Below are 19,467 nucleotides of genomic sequence, written 5' to 3'. Positions count from 1 at the left end.
TGCTTACAGTCAGGAGGTAAGAGTGAGTACCACAAGTGTCCTATTCTTAATTTACAAAGAAGGACTGCAACAAAACTTAATTTTGACTAGATTGATAAGTGAGTGGTATATACTACTGAAGCAATCTTGGCAAAGCTGCAGGGCTGGTAACTGCCCAATTTTCTTATTAGCAGCATTTTAGATAACTTTAGATTACATTTTTATTAGCATTTAAGCAGACAAAGGATGCACCTGGTGGTTAGCAGATAGCATGACAAATACGAGCAATTTTCATCCTACCGTGGACAGCCGTGGGATGATCAGAAGGACACCGCCGACAGCCACATAGCAAACGATCAGAAGGACCTACCCTAACGACTCAGTACATTTGTACAAAATTGTTTCAGGGTCCCTTTAATGCTGAATCTATGCTGCGTGATCTGGCAGGATATGCCAATGATGATTACGATGCAATCACTGGCAAGACAGTAATTAGTGCAATAAAGTAGCAGCTTGTGAAAATTAACCAGCACACAGGTATGTGTGTGCCGCTTCGTAAAACTTTTTTTTTAATTTTTTTTCCTGCTCCAAATTGGTGGTGCAGGCCTTACACAATACAGTAATTCCTTGCTCAGAAGACGTGAAGTGCACTGGGTTCTACAAAAGCTCTCTTTGCTTTTTACACTGAAATAAGCTATGTGATCTTTTCTTGAAAATTGTATGTGCTCAGCATGCACCATTGAGTAATGTTCCAATTTAAGTTTCTGCAGCAGTCATAGTACGGATATTGGTTCCTCTTACACTGGCACACCTTGTACCTAAAGGTAAGTGTAAGTAATTCTGCTGCTGGAAAGGATAAAAATTGATTTCAGTATGTGGAAATGGGGTAGTACTTAAAAGGCCCCACAGGGCACACACATGGCTGTTGCCTGCAAACTTTACAAATTTTAAATATTCAATAATTTTTCCGTAAAAAATACTATAACAAAAAAAGCTCATGCTCTCCGAGATTATCTGTGTGATAATATATGGTACACGGGAGTGTAAAACATGAGCATGTGACGTCGTGCGGTGGCGAAGAGGACATCGACTCTTGGCCAATACCCGTGAGTGGGTATGTACCTTAAGGTGATCATCATCATCGACACCGACCTGTGAGCGTTGACAGTGGCGCCTCAAAAAGCATGGCTCGAGTGAGCGTGGCCCGTGGCGTGAGGTTCGGCATTAGACTGCAGAGCATCCTCGCTGGGCGTCCGGCCCATAGGAGCTACTGCCGCTCGCGTCACTATGACTGCACTCGAATCAAAGCTGTCACCAGCTGAGAGGCCACGACGTCCAGCTCTTCCACTGGGCAACCGGTCCAGGAGGGCTGGCGATCCTGAGCCTGGCTGAACGAGCGTTCGGGTGAGCGGCCACAAGGTTACCTCGCCAGCTGTGGACGTGATCCGATGGGCTGCTGCAGTGTGCTCCCGGCTGGAAACCCCACCGTCTCGAAACCGGGCACGCGGAGGCTCTGGTATATCGACTGTGGCGCAGGGCCACCTGAGCTCCATGAGGCGATCCGACCCTGCAGTTCCACCCTGCTGTCCGACCCTGTTGTCCGACAGTGCTGTCCGACACCGGTTCCGCGACGTCTCCCACACGGCGACACCTGCTTCCGCATGAACTGTAGGCAGATTACGTTTGACTGAATATATAGCTGCATGTTTTCTAGAATGTATTTTGGGGAACTGTTGCGTGTGTGCCGTTTCAATGTATTACGTGTGTCCAATACAAGTCTGATATGTGTTTGTGCTTCTGTGTGCTGCTTCTATCTCTTTCTGGAGTGATCCTGCCCCTAATAACATCACAATCTGACTACAAGATTTTACACTTTATGTCACATGCAACTTGACTTAACATTTTAAGAACACAGAAACGACTGGCAAAAGGTCACACAAATCAAGGCAGAAGCAAATAGGGGTTGGAGTGCCCCTCTCCACAGAGGCCCTTTATTAAAAGGCACCTTCAGATGCAAGCATGGAAGAAATGAGGGATGGCGTGGACAGCATTAAAAGAAGATGGTGGCAGAAGCAGCTACTTGTTGGAGCGCCGAGTGGGCTCAGATGCTGTGGGTGGAGGTGGTGGTCCCCTACGGTCAAGATCTTCCACATATGCCATCAATAGCTTGCGCCGCTCATCCGGAATGCAGCTGAGCACAAGGTACCGCTTGTCCTTCTGCAAAAGCACCAAAAGCCTCACTGCATTGACTATTTCTCTTCTAAAGCACTACATAAACACAAGTTGTACAAGCTCGCACAGATATTAAAGAACTCATAATTTATAAACAACCTGGACCTCTTTTTAAAATCAGCATCCCACTTTTTTTATGGTGCTTATTAAATGTACTTTTGAAGTATAATTTGGGTAACAGGTACAACAATTTCCATGTGTCACCGCTTAAAGTTTGCTGAATACGTGAGGTGCTTCATATGTCCCTCTGTTTACACAAAGAACTACAAGTTACTTATTTACATGAATTGATCAATAGTGGTCGAACAATCTTGCAAAAACATCAGTGACATCCTAATTGGCAGACTGCTGTTGATCGTTCCTAAGTCTGCCCGCAAATCCTTTGTCTTATTACATTCTGCCCCCTGTAATGGCCCATTAGTGGGCTGACAGCATTAATAAATGAAATTGTTTTTTTTTTTTTTTGGGGGGGGGGGGGGGGAGGATCCACTTTATTGTTTACCCATGCCCTTCCTGTTACCATTGCTAGCCACAATACCCACTTAACATTAGAGGAACAGGATAAAAGTTACAGATGACAACAGGTGCAAAAATGGTAAGAATGAAGATGTCGCAATTTGAGCAAATTTGATAAGGAGAAAAAATAAATAAATACAGCAAGAAAAACAACAAATCGACAGAAAAAGTGTTTCGGAGTGGCGAACAGGCACAGGTGTTTGAAAATATTTACAGCAGATACCACAATGTTATGCTTTTCAACAAGAATCAGTTTATGCTTCAGCATGTGTGCATACATGTGTCAACTGATACCCCACAATGAGCATTTCCTTCTTTATTTTCCTGGGGAGATACCCAATGTGGTTCAAGCTTGAGATCCCCTGCTGCTTTTCATACTCAGATTTTCTTAAAAATTTAAATTAAATTCAGGAGTTTTATGCGACAAAGCCATAATATGATATTGAGGCACATTATTGACGCGCATATTTAATTGGACTCTGGATTAATTCTGACCACTTGGGGTTGCTTAACATGGACCCAATTGGTAAATGGGTATTTTTGCATTTCGCCCCTATCGAAATGCAGCTGCTGTGGTTGGGCTTTGATTCCGCACCCTTGGGCTTAGCAGCACAACACCAAAGCCACTACATCACCATGGCAGGTCACATTTTCTTAAATACAATTCTTGTTAACCCCTTAGCACAGGGGTTCTCAAGCATGTTGGTCCCAGGGAACCCTGCTAAGCTTCATCAAGTATGCGATTAGCGCTCGCAGCGGCGAAGACCTCGCGACTTCCTTTGCAGCGCGGCCGCAACGCGCGTCTTCATCTGAGGCACGCTTTTCACTACCGCGCGCACATACATTATTTTTAAATGCGTAAGCATTTCTATGCTTACCCAACGAGAAAACTGTCCGTGCGCCAGTCCGTCCGTCCGTCTCTCGCGTTAGACGATCGCTTTCAAGATAGAGCCCACAGCAGCGAGCGCCTTTACCTTCAGGCCACCTGGCGCTTCAGTGCAAACGAAGCGGCGAAAACACAACGTGCGAAGTTAGCAGCAGTCGGCACTGTATGTCCGCTTCGCAGACTGCTTTTAAGATATGGTACGCGCGGCCGTACCAGAGTACGTTTGAACGGTCTGTGCCACCGCTGGAGTCCTTTGATCACGGTTCATAATGGTTCGGCACGTGTGGACAAGGAGCTAAAGAGCGATAACAGCTTATGATGATCAGAATGTCACCAGCGCACATGGCTCTGCCACCTGCAGTAGTTTGCTTGCGTTATCAATGCACCTTGCGCCTCCGTCCGCCACAACGCTGTCATTAGTATTGGTCGGATCAAGTGTCTTAAAGGGACACTAAAGGCAAATATTAAGTCAACGTCGAATGTTAAAATACGATCACAGACACCTCAAAATGGTTCTTTCGTGCAAAGAAAAGACTTCTTGTATGAGAAAATTGCATCTGAAGTGTCCGTGTACCTCTAGCGCCATTCAAATCGCCCACTCTCCCGAGTGAGGAGTGGTGACGTATGGTCCCATAGTGACGTTGTGCCGCTGGTGAGTAAAACACCGCCCGCAGACAACGCTACGGCTTTTTTGTGGAAAACTCACGACGCGCGGCTAGAAACAGAGCCAAGAAAAAGCTGATGGCAGTGCAAAAGCGGAACCAAAAGCGTGCGCCGAATTGCAAACATGATGATCGTCGATGCAATGGACCTTGTTGACGACACTTACGACGACACATTGGCTCGCGATGCTGGGCTCGATTTCAGCGATTTAAGCTCCGATGAGCGTGACATGCTGCTGAGGGCTCGTGCTACTGGCGTCGCTGTGTACTACGACGGCGGCCTCGACACCGGCTTTTCAGAGCGCGAAAGCAGCGAGGACTCCAGCAATTCGACGTCGGGCGATAAAGCTGGTCACCGTTTGGACGTGCCGTCGCGAGGACCGTTTGGGCATCCCGCGTTATCATCTGGATGCGGCCATTCTCTGCTGCTTGCAATTTCAAGTGTGAGTTTAGCGAGCCAGTAACACCAGCACAGCACTACGCGATAACGGAACTACTGAAACTCGAAAGTGCACGGTGCAGAGTCGAGCGAAAGCGAAACCTTTACACCACCCATGTTGTTATGAAGGGTAATACCCAAAAGTAATTTTTCCTAAGAATCTAATAGTAGTAGACAAGAAGCATTTTCTTCCGTCTTATAATTCAACGAAATGATCTTTTTTATCCGAGTGGTTGAGTCATAGTGGCATAATTTTTCTGAGGAGTGCCTTCGTCATCGGGTAAGTACCTGAATGTCCCTGGGGATTCTCTTATCGTGTCCTGCATTTACCTCAATTTCTCGATTACTAAAGCTCTGTTCGCGATCATATTGACGCCTTAGACGTTCTAGAGCATTGCTCTATCACTTTAGCTTGACTTCTTATCTGCCTTTAGTGTCCCTTTAACACTGATAATGACACCAGGCAGCATGGAGATGAGAAAGCGGCACAATGCTTACGCATACGTAGAGAACTCCCAGAGGAGTTTCTGCTTGACATTTTTTAGCCATTCAGCTGGTCGCCAACAAATTGTCCGTACATTGCGTTGTAGACGGTGCGCTTCATCCTCGACATCTCTGCACTGAGTCAAAGCGAAACTATTTGCGGAATTGCAAATGCGTTGCACGGGCTTCTGCACGCTACCATCCACTTTCTCTTAAAGAGCTAAAGTCGCAATACAGGTCACAAAAAAGTATTCGTTAATAAAATTTGCAGCTCCATGTCACGTTTCGTCATTCTGATGAAAACGCGAAATTGCATTTTGCAAAACTTCTGTTTACCGGCACAAATTTCCAAATATGTGACTTCTCGACAGCCAATGGGAGAGTCAACATGGCGAATAATGGCGGCCACGCAGTCGCCATGCGTGTCGAGAATAGGGGCTCAGGGGCGGAATCTTATAACGGTTCCAAAAGCGAATCGGTTCGCTCGCCCTCACGTGATTGGTCGTAATTGTGGTTGCGTCAGCGGGGCGGTACCGCAAATTTCGAACACCGTCACGCATCTGTCAATCATTTTCCAAGTGAACCCGTCGTCGGCCATGAGTGGAACCGGCGAAGAGGTAGCCCGCTTTGGGTTCCGTTGCTGTGGCTTGGCTGCTTGCTTGCGACCTTGGCCATGCTCGCGGGCCGTGCCACCTCGAAGACTCGCAGGCATTGTGCGCACACGCACGTTATCTCTAAAGCAGGGGTATTAAAGCATGTTAGTCCCAGGGAACCCTGCTAAGCTCCATGAAGTGCCAAGCACTTCATGGAGCTTAGCACCACTTGCCCTAGTGAATCTACTCCGACCTCCTAAAAAATCATCCTCGTCCTGCAGTCAAATGAAAACGACGTGGATTGCCGTCTGCAGGTGCTCTGTTGCAACATGACAGTGCACGGACCCATACAGACAGCGCACAGCTCCATACAGACCATGCAACAATTGCGACAATAGCAGGCTTGAAGTTCGAGTATCTTCCACATGCACCTCGGAGCATCCACCATACTTTCCTTTCTGATGAAGTATGCCACGCGGTACATGAGTGGTCATGCACACTCCAAGATGAATTGTTTTTGACGAGAATTTAGGCACTTTGCAAGTGCTCGAAAACTTGCATTAAGCGTTGGGGAGATTATGTCGAAAAGTAATACAGTAAAAGCTCGTTAATTTGAACCACAAGGGGAAGCCGTCTCAGTTCAAATTAACGAAAGTGAATAAGAACAACAGTACACTGCGATTGGGAAGCGGTAGGGCATGTCAACAATTCATTTTTTGAAAAAAAATGTGTGATCGCGCTCTGCCTTTTTTCCTTGAAGGTGACAGCCAGCACTTTTTGCTCTAACGAGCGAATGTGCGGAAGGCCTCTTCTTCGCCTTCTTCAAAACTTAAGAGACGGGCGGCATTCAATCCGACCATGACTTCCGCAGCAGAGCGCCGCACTGGTGCTTCGTCCTTCTCCTCCTCCTCGTCACCGGCAGTGACAGGTTCTGAACTTCTTACCCGACAAATTATGTCGTCATCTGTGAGCGCACCGCACCACACACCACTGCACTTCCGTCCACATCGACCTAGTCACTGCCCCCATGGCGGACGTCTTCCAAAATGTCTGCCATAAGGGCGGTGACGCCATGTTCGAGCACAGGTGGCTGGCTCGTCAGCGTGCAGAGCTTGCGTGCTGAAGCCACAGTGGCGATAGCAATTTGCTATCGTAAGCGCTGTCACTTGCTCTCAAGCACGCACAAGCATGTGTAGCAAGCGGCCATGATGTCGAGCTTTCTTCTTTTTTACGGACGCGAAGCACACTGTCCACAACACCCCCTTATTTTTTATGTAAGTGGACCTACTCGCATTCGAATTAACGGGCTTTTTTGTACATAGACTTGTCAGGAGCTTGGCCGGATCAAAACTTACAGTTCAAATTATCCATAAATTTGAATTATTGAAGTATGAATTAACGAGCTTTCACTGTACAGCTTTGCGCTGCAAGTGCACAATTATTGAAGAAAACGAAAAAAAAAAAAACTATATATATATATATATATATTATGTATATATATATATATAAGGTTTTCATTTGACTCACCCTCGGATACCAATGATACTGCAAAAATTACGTCACATGGTGTTGGGTTTCAGAAACATTTGTTGGCAGTTGGAAAATTGCTTAAACTTTTCAATAGAAAATGGTGAAAAGTGCTTTTTCTACACCACATTTTGAATGCATGGAGATAATTAAAACAATGTTTCAAACGGTGGTGTGGCTGTAGATGAGGTACGTACCTCAAGGACCTTTTGGATATCTAACAAATGCTGCTCCGACTCCTCAATTTGCTTTTTGGACCTGCACAACAGAGATCAGAGTGAGTTCAAAACTGCCAGTGGACCTTGTCCAATATATCAGAACAGAACTATTACTAACTTGTACGTTATTGTCTTGGTTTCCTTCAGCAACTCACGAAAATCAGACTTGGCTGCAGCCATTTTATCCTTGAGGTATTCCTTGAACTCCTTCTCGCATTTGCGTTCACTCGATGAAAACTTTGCATACCGGGGGTCATCACGTATCATTTTTTTAACCTGTAAAGAAATCCAGATAAAGGAGCTTTGTTGAAGATGCTGCAGCATGTGACATCCACAGGAAAGTTCCTCCTACATACAGGGTGTTTCATTTTAGCTGCACCAAATTTTTCAAAATTGCCTGTGGCAGATAGCACAATTATAATCTTTGATCTAAACTACTCGATGAAGCGGCCATTACTTCCACGAGAAATCAAAATGCCCAATTGAATAATTAACCTAATTACGCTAATTCTCTTTTTAATCATTATTTTACGGCACATCTATCAATCTACGAACTAAAGCCGCTGAGTTCACAAGATGTATCCAATTGGAACGAATTCTCAGGACTGAACCAGTTTCGAGATATTAATTTTCAAGGTGTCTGACGAAATGCATGGGCATTCCAGTTAACTTTGTGCTTCAATGCATAAAACAGCATTTTCCTTGAAAAGCTGTTTCAATGTTGCAAACATTGCATTGCTGAATCCATGCAATGCAAGCTTTCTACACTTTGAAATGTAATTCTGAGTTAGTGATCACCAGCTACGTTCTTGTGGGCATAACATTGTTCTAATGCCTGATTCTTTCCTGCTAGAAATGATTTGCAGACATTAATGATCATTCATGAGTCAACATTACACCCCAAATATCACAATCCCTCAACAATAACTGCTGTTTGCATACTGAACTAGTAGTGCATATTAATGATGGCCAGCCGACAAGAGCAGGAAAGTTTCTAACACTGACTGTTTTGAAGCATTTTTTAGAATAGTTTGAATGTTTGTTTTAATGGCAATTACAGTTGCTGATGTGCTGGTCTCAATTTTGCATGCATGGCAACTATTTCTGATTACTCTGCAAGAAATGCTCGATTGTGGCAAACCTTGTGGTGTGCATTGATTGTGGCTATTGTGTAATTGAGGACACAACACAACCGGCTTTAGCTTCCTCACCTCGCAAAGTTCGGCAACTAACATCTTCATGATTCTGATGCCAGGCATGGCAAGGCAGACCATGGCTTCTAATGAAGGTGCTGTCACTTTAACAGCTTACCTGTACAGCATATATAAGCCATTGAACTCATAAAAAAGAGAGACAGGAAAGGCAGCCTCAATTGCCGGTGGACACCTAAACTGTCCTGCAACTACAAAAAAAGATACACGGCAACAGCCGGTACAGCGGAGAGGAAAGTTACAATAAGAGAGATAATTTTTGACATTCAATTTGAAAGCTACTTCTTTGTATTCCCATAGTAAAAAACTACTACTGAAGGGCTTTACTAGTATAATTCACAGGTGAGAGAAGTGCAGATTCCTTCTATGACCACGTTCAGGATTAGCATAAAACGACTCTGAGAAGAAAAAATGAAGGTAGAGAGTTCAGAAGTTAACTTTTCTTAGAGAGCCATCAGTCTCTGAGCCTTCAGCTTCCAGCACAGTATACAGAGGGGCTCTGGCTCGGATGGATTTTGCAGTGATGCTACTGAGGACTTCTGATTTGGAGCAATTTTTGGAGCATCAGAAATTTCATTTTGGAGCAGCTTGGAGCAGTTGATTTTTCACATCCTGAAGTATTTCGAAAAAACGAGTGTGCATGCGACACACGCACACACAAATCGGTATCGTTTCATATATTGCTAGTTTTCCCAGATGTCATTCAGTATATCCAGAAACAGAAATGATGGACACATTGGCGGCATGCAGTTATTATAATCACATGTCATGCTGCGCTTCAAACAAGCTACAGTAGAACCCTGCTGTTACGTTCCTAGGTTCTGCGTTTTCCCGGCTGTTAAGCTCCCATAGGACCCAATGGATTGGTAACACCGCTGTTGCCTTCCAAATGTGGGATCGTTCCTGCATCATGTGTTGCTGCCACCCCGCGCCGGCCCGAACGGCCATTTTGACTTTATGTCGTTTGGCTTGGTGGCTTGACGATAGGATTGGCTGCCCAAAGTGCCAGGAGCGACACCTATGATATATTTTCAGTTTTCGCCAGCAAAAGCATGGCCTTTGAGATCCGTATTTGCTATCTAAAGATGGTGCCTATGACGCGTTGGGGCCCTAAAATTGGTTTTAACGCATAGATGTTCCATATAAAGTTCAAGGTAAATATACCTGGTAGCGAAGCTTCCATAGAAGCCCATATGTTCAAAACATGGCGGCTTATCGACGGTTCATAGGGCTTAGCGCCATCTGTCAAAATAATTTGACGTCATATCTGTTAAAAACAGAAGTGACGTAATTTTGTTCTCATAGGCGCAAAATTTGGTTTCGGAGGCCTGCTATTGGAACTGTATATTCAAATACCCCGCCATTCGACTTGATGGGCGTTCCGAGCTTTCAGCGCAGAAAGCGATGCAGGAAAAGGTCAGCCGAACGGGTGTTGAAATCACATCGCTGCACAGAACATACTTTCTTTGGAGGCCGACAAAAACTTTGTGCGTAGATTGCGTAGAGTGCTCGTCCTTTCGTTGGACGCCAAGCCTGTCGGCCAGCGCTGTCGCACGAAAACTAAAGTAAAGAAGTATCTCATGGTCGCAACTCACTACTTTTGACTGCACAGGTTAAGGGGGGACGCGGGTTCTAGAATGGAAAAAAACCGCCGAAAAATTGATTTTCGGAAAAACGCATTTTAGGAATGTTTGGCCTTCAAGCAGCTGCCCTCAAATTATTAACCCTGAATTCGATCGGTAAATAGGAAAAAATCGGCTTTCAAAACACCACGGGAGACGCGAAACGACCTGCGGCAGGCAAAATTTGTTCAAACTTCCCGCGCGCGCCGCGGACGCAGCCGCCAACCGACCGCCGCCATCTTGGGCTTGTTTTGTAGCTGTTTTCTTTGTGAGCATTTTGCGCCAGCTCAAAATGGCGCAAAAGGATGGTTCCGGGCCTCTGATTGGGTGAAGCGCGTGCGCGCAAGGCGAGCCCCCCGTCTCGCGCCTCCCATTGGCTGGCGCGCCCACCGTGGCTGCCATTTTGCTTTTTTTTTTTGTTTTGCGTGCGCCGCCGTATCTCCGTTGCTCCTGGTTTATCGCGGTCGTCTGATACGCTTGTGTTCACGCGGCTCGCGCACCGTCTTTTCGTCTTGCGCGCCGCGCGCGTCTGAAGGTAACGCGTTAATCTTACGGAAAGAAACGAAAGCATCCATCGAACGCACAGCTGAAGATCGCGGACGAAGGCGCGCTACCCGAACGGCCGGAACCACCGCGTCCTAAGCGGCGCATCTAACGTGGCCATTCATTCTACTGGGCGTATTCTACGGCCCATCTGATGTCATCGGATCGTCAGCCAGCGCATCCAACGGCACCCAAGACTGTGTTGATATGGCATACCATTCAGCGCAAGACCGCGTTGATACGGCGTACTATTCAGCGCGTTGCGCGAACGGTCGGCATTATGGGAACGGTCGGAACCACCTGTTGCGTCCGAAACGGCCCATTAACGTCGCCGTTGATTCTACTGGGCATAGCTACGGCCCATATGATGTCATTGGATCGTCAGCCAGCGTGTCCAGCAGCATCCAAGAACGCGTTGAGTGGGCGAGTCGGCTGAGCGCACGAGAAGTGCAGCGATCTTGAAGGAGTCTCTGGCATCATAGTGCGCAACGGACCGGAAATTCAAGTTGCTAGTCGCAAAAGCTTCAGAAGTCGCAAAATGAGCATCTAGACAGTAGTGATACCAAGGTTAGGCTTTCAAAACGGCACAAGCCAGCAAAGAACCCTGCATATACAGCCCTGGCATGCTGTAGAGCGAAGTGTTGTTGAATGACAATCAATTTTGGTCATTCAATAAATATTCAATAAATGCGTGATTTTGACTTGAACATTGTGTAAGTTTATTTGTCTATGGAAAGGCTACTTTATTATACAATTTTTGTATTCATTTAGCTTGCAGGCCACTGGAACGGGCACATGAAGTGGTAAATGTAGTTTCTCATGCTGGTTTAGGGGCAGTACATGGCTTTATGACAAGCTTTTCCCAGTTTTCTGGCAGGGTACCGTCGTATATTTAGTTTAGTCATTCTCGTGAAGAATAGAGCTACCAAATGATGTCATTAGTATTGCTGTAGCTGGATTCTAGAAAAAGTTGCAGCTGTCTAAACTTCAAATGCGTTTTTCTCAGTTGGATGTTTTTACACACCGCACTCAGCCTTACGGGGCTTTTTTCTATGATGTTGTGGAGTGACAATAAAAGTTTGGTATCAGTGTATTCGTAATGAAATGATCTAGGGGGTGATGCTATTTATGTTATTCTAGCATCATTTTATAAATTACAATCAAAAGTAACAATGAGTAAAAATAAGAAAAATATATTCACAGTCAATGTTGGTCTCCTTTCTTACCTTTATAATGCTTTCAAACAAATAAAAATAGCATCACCCCCTAGAGCAAGTCTTTGGCATTTAAGTCATGCTCTTACTTTTTGTCTTTGATAAGGATAAATTGCCAAAAACCCCCATAAGAAGTACTCATGAAATTTATTTCCAGATTTTAATACTTTCTGAACTAGAGTAGCTATCAAAAAACTAATTATAGATTTGAAATCAGTGTGAAAAGTTTATCTAAACAGTGAAGTTTAGTTAGGATAGAACCAAAACTAAAGAAAAAGTTTTTAGAACCCACGTCCCCCCTTAAGAAACAATAAAACTACCCGCGTCACCAAATTCAGCTGGCAAATGTCCACATGCAAAACAATGCAATGCCGTATGCTGTATGTGCGAGTGAAAGCGTGCGAAGGGGAGCCGACGGCCGCGACCAAATCTCGAGCGCGCAAGAAAGAAAAGCAGGGAAGAAGCACCCCCACTCGAGGCACCGGCGAGGGAACGAGGGGGAGGGAGGGAGAGCGGGCGGCGTTGTACTCCGGCATCAACTGCGTACTGCATGGCGGCGTGCGGTAGCGCGGGCCATATCTTGAAGGCGATCTGCGTTGGGGGCAGTGTAGGTGTGTCGTCGGCTCGTAGTGTTCTCGGCGCTCAGAGTGCGTGGAAGCGATAGACACGAGTAGGAAAGTCCCTTCGTTCGCTGCTGCTGCAGCGCATCTTCACCCCAGCGGTTGACAGCGCGTGTCTGCGCTCATCGAGTGTGATGTGTTCACGTTTGCCTGTGCGCGCTCACACCATGCTTGTTAATATAGTTAATAAGTGAATGTTTACAAGTTTATACTGACGATAATACTACTATACTACAGTGTAGACCACTTATAACGTAAGTCGCCGGAGTCGCGAATATCCGCACTATAACCAAAGCAAAAATTTTCAAGGCCAACACATATGCAAAACATGTACACTGAGCCGCCACGCGTGTACGACAGTCGACGAATGCGGCTTGAACGTTTGCATTCAATTTACGGTCGAATCTCGTTAATTCGAACCAAATCATGTGGCAGTGCCTCCAACCAGCACTGCCATAGAGTAAAAGCTTAGGAGACCCCTCTCACTGTCGCGCGCGAACAAAACAAAAAGAAATAGAAAAAAAAAACAAAAACGGCGGAAATTTCACCCTCTCTTAAATGGCAAGGTAGCCGATTCTGCGTTGCGCCTCAACATGGGTGTACGTGCCGACGTCTCAGCCACGCTACCGTAGCCACGCATAGAAAATGGCAGTGAACCCTTCTTTTCTCCTTTATGCTTCCTCTACTTTCTAGTCACGTGTTGACCTTGCACGCTGCGGCTACGGCGCAGGGGGAAGCAGCGGTGCTGTCCCAGGCCGGCCAACGAAACTGCCCCACGCCGGCAAATGCCCGCTTCCCGATAACGGCAGAAAACGAAATTTCGGGGAGCTGGTGCTGGGCCGGCTGGAGCGGTGGTGCCTGCACGGCGGCGGGCGCGCACGGTGACAGTCGAAAGTGAGGGAGCTACGAGGGAGGGCGAGGGGAGCCACCGATATCGTGAAGCGAGCGTTGGCCGCCATTGGCAGTTTCGTGGCCCTCGCTCGCTATGCGCGCCGTGATATTTCACGACTCGCACTCAAGATTCTGGTTTCAGGCTCACTGGCTGTTCGTTCGCACCACGTGCCCTTCTCCTCCACTTCGTCTCTCTTTCTTCCTCGAGCAATCCTTGGGGCACCCATTTGAGGGGAGCGTTCGCCATCTCAGCTGACTTCCGTACTCCCAGGCAGCCGCACTGTAACTGGTATTTCGTTTCCCGCAACTGCACTATAAGCGATACGTGTATACATGGAGTGCTATGGGAAAATTAACGGGAGTCTGAAAAGACCGCATTATATCCGGTTACGTTATAAGTGGTCTATACTGTACCTACTTTGTATAGCTGCCTACTACAGTAAAACCTCGATAATTCGAAGGTCGCCGGACCGCGAAAATTCTTCGAAATAAGCGGATTTTCGAATTAACCGAAATGCATGATAAAAAAAAGAAAACAAGCAAGAACTTGCCGCAAAAAGAAATCATCTTTATTTTCCATGTCCGAGAAAAATTACTCAATGTAATCACCGATGCGGGATTACTTGGCGCACTGGTTCGCCGCTCCTAGTGCCATGCTCTCCAGCTGGCTCAAAAAACGTAGCATACAAATATCACCCGCACTGCACTCAACAAAGTTGCGGACGATGTTCACGAAATTGATAACTGCCGCGAAAGCGGGCGTGGTACTACTTGACTCCAAAAATTTGGACTTGCTGGATATTCCGGACTTCAAAAATGCACCGTCAGGGTTCCCGTTGAGTTCATGCATTTTCGCACCCAATTTTTCGGACGAATTGAGACCCCAAAGTTCGATTCTGCGGACTAAATTGCTTTTTCCGAGCCGCGCTACTCAATCTTGGAGGCCTTCTGACAACTGCGTACTTAGCGCCGGAGCGGTTTCTCGCGCGCGCCGTATCTTGAAAGCTATCTCCAGACGGCTCTGACCTTTTGTATGCGCTGTGCTCTCACCGCTCAGTTTCCGTTGAAGCGATAGACCGCACTCGTTCGTGCGCGCTGACACCACGCTCGTTAAGTCAGTGAGTCTTTTTTTTTTCTTCTCTCAAGTTTCGGTTGCTATTTTGAACGTGGCGTGTACACTGAGCAGGTGTCTCGGAGACCCATGTCTCAGTGATCAGCGCTACTTCCTGTACCTTCGCGAGAGCTAAGCGGTGCGAAGCTCGTTTCTTGGATCTCCATGGCGAACTCCGTTAGGCGGAGATCGCCAACGCGGTGACGTTCGTGTCGACTGTACACGGAGACGACGTCATTGCTGTGCAAATCCAAGCAAGTCGATCCCCTCCAAGCGTAGTATGAGGCAGGGCATTATTAGAGGTTTTTTTTAAGCCGCACTAATAAAATTTTTTTTTTCGGACGAACGAGTTTTGCGGACTATTTTTCAGTCCCCACGAGCTCGGAAAATCGGTTGGCGACTGTACGGAACGCCCTAACCTAACCGCCGCACGTTGCTACTAGCCGGAAGCTTCGAATTATCCGAATAGAGCCGCGCGGGCCATTCAAATTATCCGGTAGAATTTGCATTGAGAATGACGGGACCACTCAAATTCTTAGAATTAACCGAATTTTCGAATTAACCGAGTTCGAATTATTGAGGTTTTACTGTAATTTGCAATCGCAATCGATACTTCGGCTTTCGGGCGAAACTACGACTTCTTTTCACACGTAGGAATTAAAATAATATTGTGTGCAGTTCAACACTACTCTCATTTCTCAATTTTTCCTGTTTCTCGGCTCTTGCGTTTCCCGGCTTTTACTTTTTTTTTTTTACGGTTTCGTGAAAAACGTATCAGCAGGGTTCTACTGCACTAACTGCGTGTTCGGAGTACATAACATCCGCCGATGAATTGCCAATTGACCTTGAAGCCACGAGCCTCAGCAGAAACCGCACTTTGCCGTTGAGCCGCCTTGCAAGGCAGACGCCGCGTCGGCGCCTGAGTGGCGCTGGTGTTTAATCGGGATGCACGCGCTAGTGCTGTTTCGTCTACTGTTTGCAACTAAGGGTAGCCCTATCATTGCGTTGCACGTTTTAATTCCCCGGTGGTGCAATTGTCGGCAATAGACGCCGTCAAATCCGAGACTGTTCAGCGCCGTTAAGCGCAATTTTCGTCGACTGTATTAGGATGGCGCAGTAAATCCCATTTGGCGCACTTTGGCGCAGGAGTGGAATCACTGATTTTGCAAAGCCAAGGTGTGCCATTCAGGCATGACACAGTGGAAAACCCACCTCTTTCCAAGTGGAGCTGAGTGTGATGCCTGGTGTTTCATCAAGCAGATCTCGGTACTTGTCTTTCTTTTTGCGCTGTAATTGCTCCAAGTGCTCAGCAAACAGCTTTTCACGTTCTTCCCGCTCCAGTGATTCCACTAGATCCCAGCGGTGGTCTTTACGCAGTGTGCGCTTGGCTTCGCGCCATGATGCATCCGGGTTTCGGACCTGCAAGAACCACGAGTCTGTAATTTCTGACCTGAGGACCTTCACATTTTATAACCAGAGATTATGGGTGTGCCAAGAAAAGAGCTCTAATGACAACCATGCAAATGATCACCTTGATAAAAAACTGTTGGTATCCATTAACAAAACTGGCGATGTACTTGACTGCATCAAGAAAACCACAGAATTGCTAAACTTCATCACAGCCTTCTGCTCAAATAGGCAGCAGGTGCTGCTCCATACATTTTGCTCTAGAGCAAACGCTACTGTCAATACCGGTTTTATACCATTGTCACACAGGCACTTTCAACTGCCATTGAGTTGAATGGTCGTTCAACTCAATGGCAGTTCAAAGTGCCTGTTCAGTTGTACGGCCATACAGTGCCTCGACGCGTCGTCATTCTTTTCCGCGTTCCCTTTTATTCTGAACTATACAGAGTATGGAGAAAACACTACAAGTTTATAAGGGTGTTCGAATGGCAAAATTTTCTAATACAGTGGCCGACCGATTTTTTCAGACTCCAAAAATTCGGACTTGTTGGATTTTCCAGACTTCATAAATGCACCTTCAGGGTTCCCATAGAGCTAAATGTATTTTTGCGACCGATTTTTCAGACGAATTTCGGCTCCCAAGTTCGATTTTCCGGACTAAATCACTTGTTCCGAGCCACACTACCCGTTCTTGGAGGACGCCATGTTGGATTTTCCACTGGCTTGCCTAGACTTGGCTTCCAGTGGCCCGCTGTATAGCCTCCAAGATTGGGAGATGCACGAGAGTGCGCTCCATCTTCTCGTCTCGGAGGCCATGCCCACTTTTCCTTAGTTGAAAAAACGCTCTAGGGGACAGCACTTTTTTTCTTTTATTCGGTCAGCACCATCGCTATAATCACTTTTTACGAAATTTGTTTTTTAAAATTATTTTTTTAATGCACGGTTCCTATTTTGCACGTGGTGTGCGTGCCTCGGAGACATGTGCGGCTTCGAATTTGTGCGATCAGCGCCACCTCCTGTGCCTTCGCGAGAGCCAAGTGGTGCGAAGCGTAGCCTCCGCGATCCCTACGTGCAGCGCGCCATTACTAAGCCGTTAAGAGAGTTAGCAAGATCACATTTCTCCGCTGGGCTACACGCGGAATGGGAATAAATGAAATCAACTTTATTCAAGGTCCTGCCGAATGGGAAGACCGGAGCGAATGACGTGCTGCGAGAGCTGATTGCGGAGGTCACGTGCGAAGTAACGGGGCACGTTTCTTCGATCTCAGTGGTGATCTCCGCTAGCGGAAATCGCCAACACAGTGACGCTCTTGTCGACCGTATGCGGAGACGTTAGTCTTGCGGAAATCCGAGCAAATCTGATCACCTCCAAGCGTGGTATGAGGCAGTGCATTATTAATGATTTTTTATGCCACTCTAAGCCTAATAAAGTTTTTTTTTTAGGGTGAACGAGTTTTTCGGACTATTTTTCGGTCCCCGCGAAGTCCGGAAAATCGGTCGGCGACTGTGCGAGAATGCTGCACAGATCCAAGCATTGAGATGCCGAAAACGCGGGCAGTGGCCACACAGTTCTGAGCTGGGTGTTTTGTTTTTGTTTTATTTTCTTTGTACAGTCATTCGAAGCCCCGTGCGAGCCGCTTAGTTAAGCTTCTCGCGTTGCCACCATCACCGCGATTTTAACGATGGCTAAAATGGCTGCTAAACGGAACCCTCCATGCACGGATATCGTGACAGCATGATGGCGGCGACCTGAGCGCACCTTCGGTGTCCTAGTTGCTATCGCAATAAAACAGCTCTTGTAAATAGTTCTTACAGCAAGAACAAGCTTAAAGTTTATTAGGTGCAATAGCAGCTCAATGTTCAAACATGCATATTCAAACTTGGGCACGAAAAAATTTAAGGTGAGAAATGCACTGCCATACCAATTCATCTCAGCCCACGACGAAACAATTATGCATAAATTGAAGGCCTGCGAAGAACACTGCAAATACTGTTAAGGCGGAAGCTATCTATCCCACTTCTGACACGACGTATCGTTAACTTGATGTTGAGACACGACACGTCAGTATACTAGGCCAAGAAAGAAAAGACCCCTGGCCGTTTATTGTGCTTCAATTATAGCTGCGGCTGCAGCGAAAAAAGGGAAGAGGAAAAAGCGCGTTGGCTTGTTATCATGCTGCTTGCGTGATAGCCACACCCGATTCACCGCAGTGACGGCAAAGCAATCGTCATTGTGGTGTAATAAATAAATAAAAAAAAAACAGCAAAATGCTGCAATTGGAATAAAATAATTGTATCGAGAGCGTTGAAATAGTGCAATTGCAAAAAAGTGTTAACCGCCAGAATGTATCAAGAGCATTTAGTAGTATAATTTTTTTCTTTTGCGAGAATTTTTTGGTGCTAAACGTACTTTTTCACACAATAAGGGTGTGCGAATAGTGATTTTTGTGACTTAAACCAATATGAATCGAATAGAATATCGAATAGATTTTGAATAGTTTTCAAATATTGAACAGCTATTATCACACTTCGTATAAAATGATGTTCACATCCTAGTTTTCTTAATGTTAGCAAGTTTCTGTCATTACATAGTTCATTATGAAGTGCTCTTTATTAAAAGCCCAAATGGAGCATTAATTACAAGCAAACAAGTACACTGGAATCTCGATACGATCTTCCCGAGAACTGGAAAGTAAAGAGTATGTTCCAAAAATCGGATGATCCAACGTATTATCCAACCAAATCGTATTAACGGGAAAAGAAGAAGGAAAAAAAAAAAAACAATATATCATTCCAAAAAATGTACACCACAGAATCGTATCAACCAGGTTCCACAGTAGTTTCTTTGCATTCACAGGACTATTCAGAGAGTGTGAATGACCACTGTATACCGTATTTACACGATTGTAAGTCGACTCGAATGTAGGTCGACCCCCGCAAAATTGCATGTCTCAAAAAAAAAAAAAAAGGGGGGGGGGGGGGGAGAGAAACACCACGTGAGTGCATTCACACAAGGGAAATTTATTGATGGGGTTGCTAAGACTACTCATCGTCACTAGAGTCGACCTCACTGGCACTGCTGCCGTCATAGCTGCTGCGGTCCCACAGCACGTCGTCATCAAGTGCGAGTCCACACTTCATGAACAACTGCACCACGATATCGCGCGGTACAGCCGCCCACGCAGAGAGGACCCACCCGCACACAGTAGCCAGGGAGGCCAAATTTCCTCGCGCTGAAGCCACCACTGCCACACCACACGTTCACTGACTCCAAACTTGCGTCCCGCTGCGCAGTTGTTAGTTTCCTCGGCAT

At 46.2% G+C, this 19,467-nt stretch overlaps 1 protein-coding gene across 1 annotated transcript in view; it reads right to left on the bottom strand.

Annotated features, from left to right (window-relative positions):
* Nucleotides 1-1,936: 1,936 nt before the first annotated feature.
* Nucleotides 1,937-19,467, bottom strand: part of LOC119456018 (transcription elongation regulator 1-like) — a 113,080-nt gene continuing 95,549 nt past the window's right edge. Inside the window, exons 11-14 of the mRNA XM_037717613.2 lie at nt 15,960-16,166; nt 7,654-7,811; nt 7,515-7,575; nt 1,937-2,196 (exon numbers count right to left, since the gene is read on the bottom strand). Coding sequence (XP_037573541.2) covers nt 2,056-2,196; nt 7,515-7,575; nt 7,654-7,811; nt 15,960-16,166 — 567 coding nt within the window. The 3' untranslated portion in view covers nt 1,937-2,055. The remainder of the gene's footprint in view (nt 2,197-7,514; nt 7,576-7,653; nt 7,812-15,959; nt 16,167-19,467) is intronic.

This window comes from Dermacentor silvarum, chromosome 1 (assembly GCF_013339745.2).
Source record: "Dermacentor silvarum isolate Dsil-2018 chromosome 1, BIME_Dsil_1.4, whole genome shotgun sequence".
NCBI classification, from domain to species: Eukaryota; Metazoa; Arthropoda; class Arachnida; order Ixodida; family Ixodidae; genus Dermacentor; species Dermacentor silvarum.
Note: the sequence above shows the minus strand (reverse complement) of the source record. Positions and strands in the feature narration are given on the sequence as shown.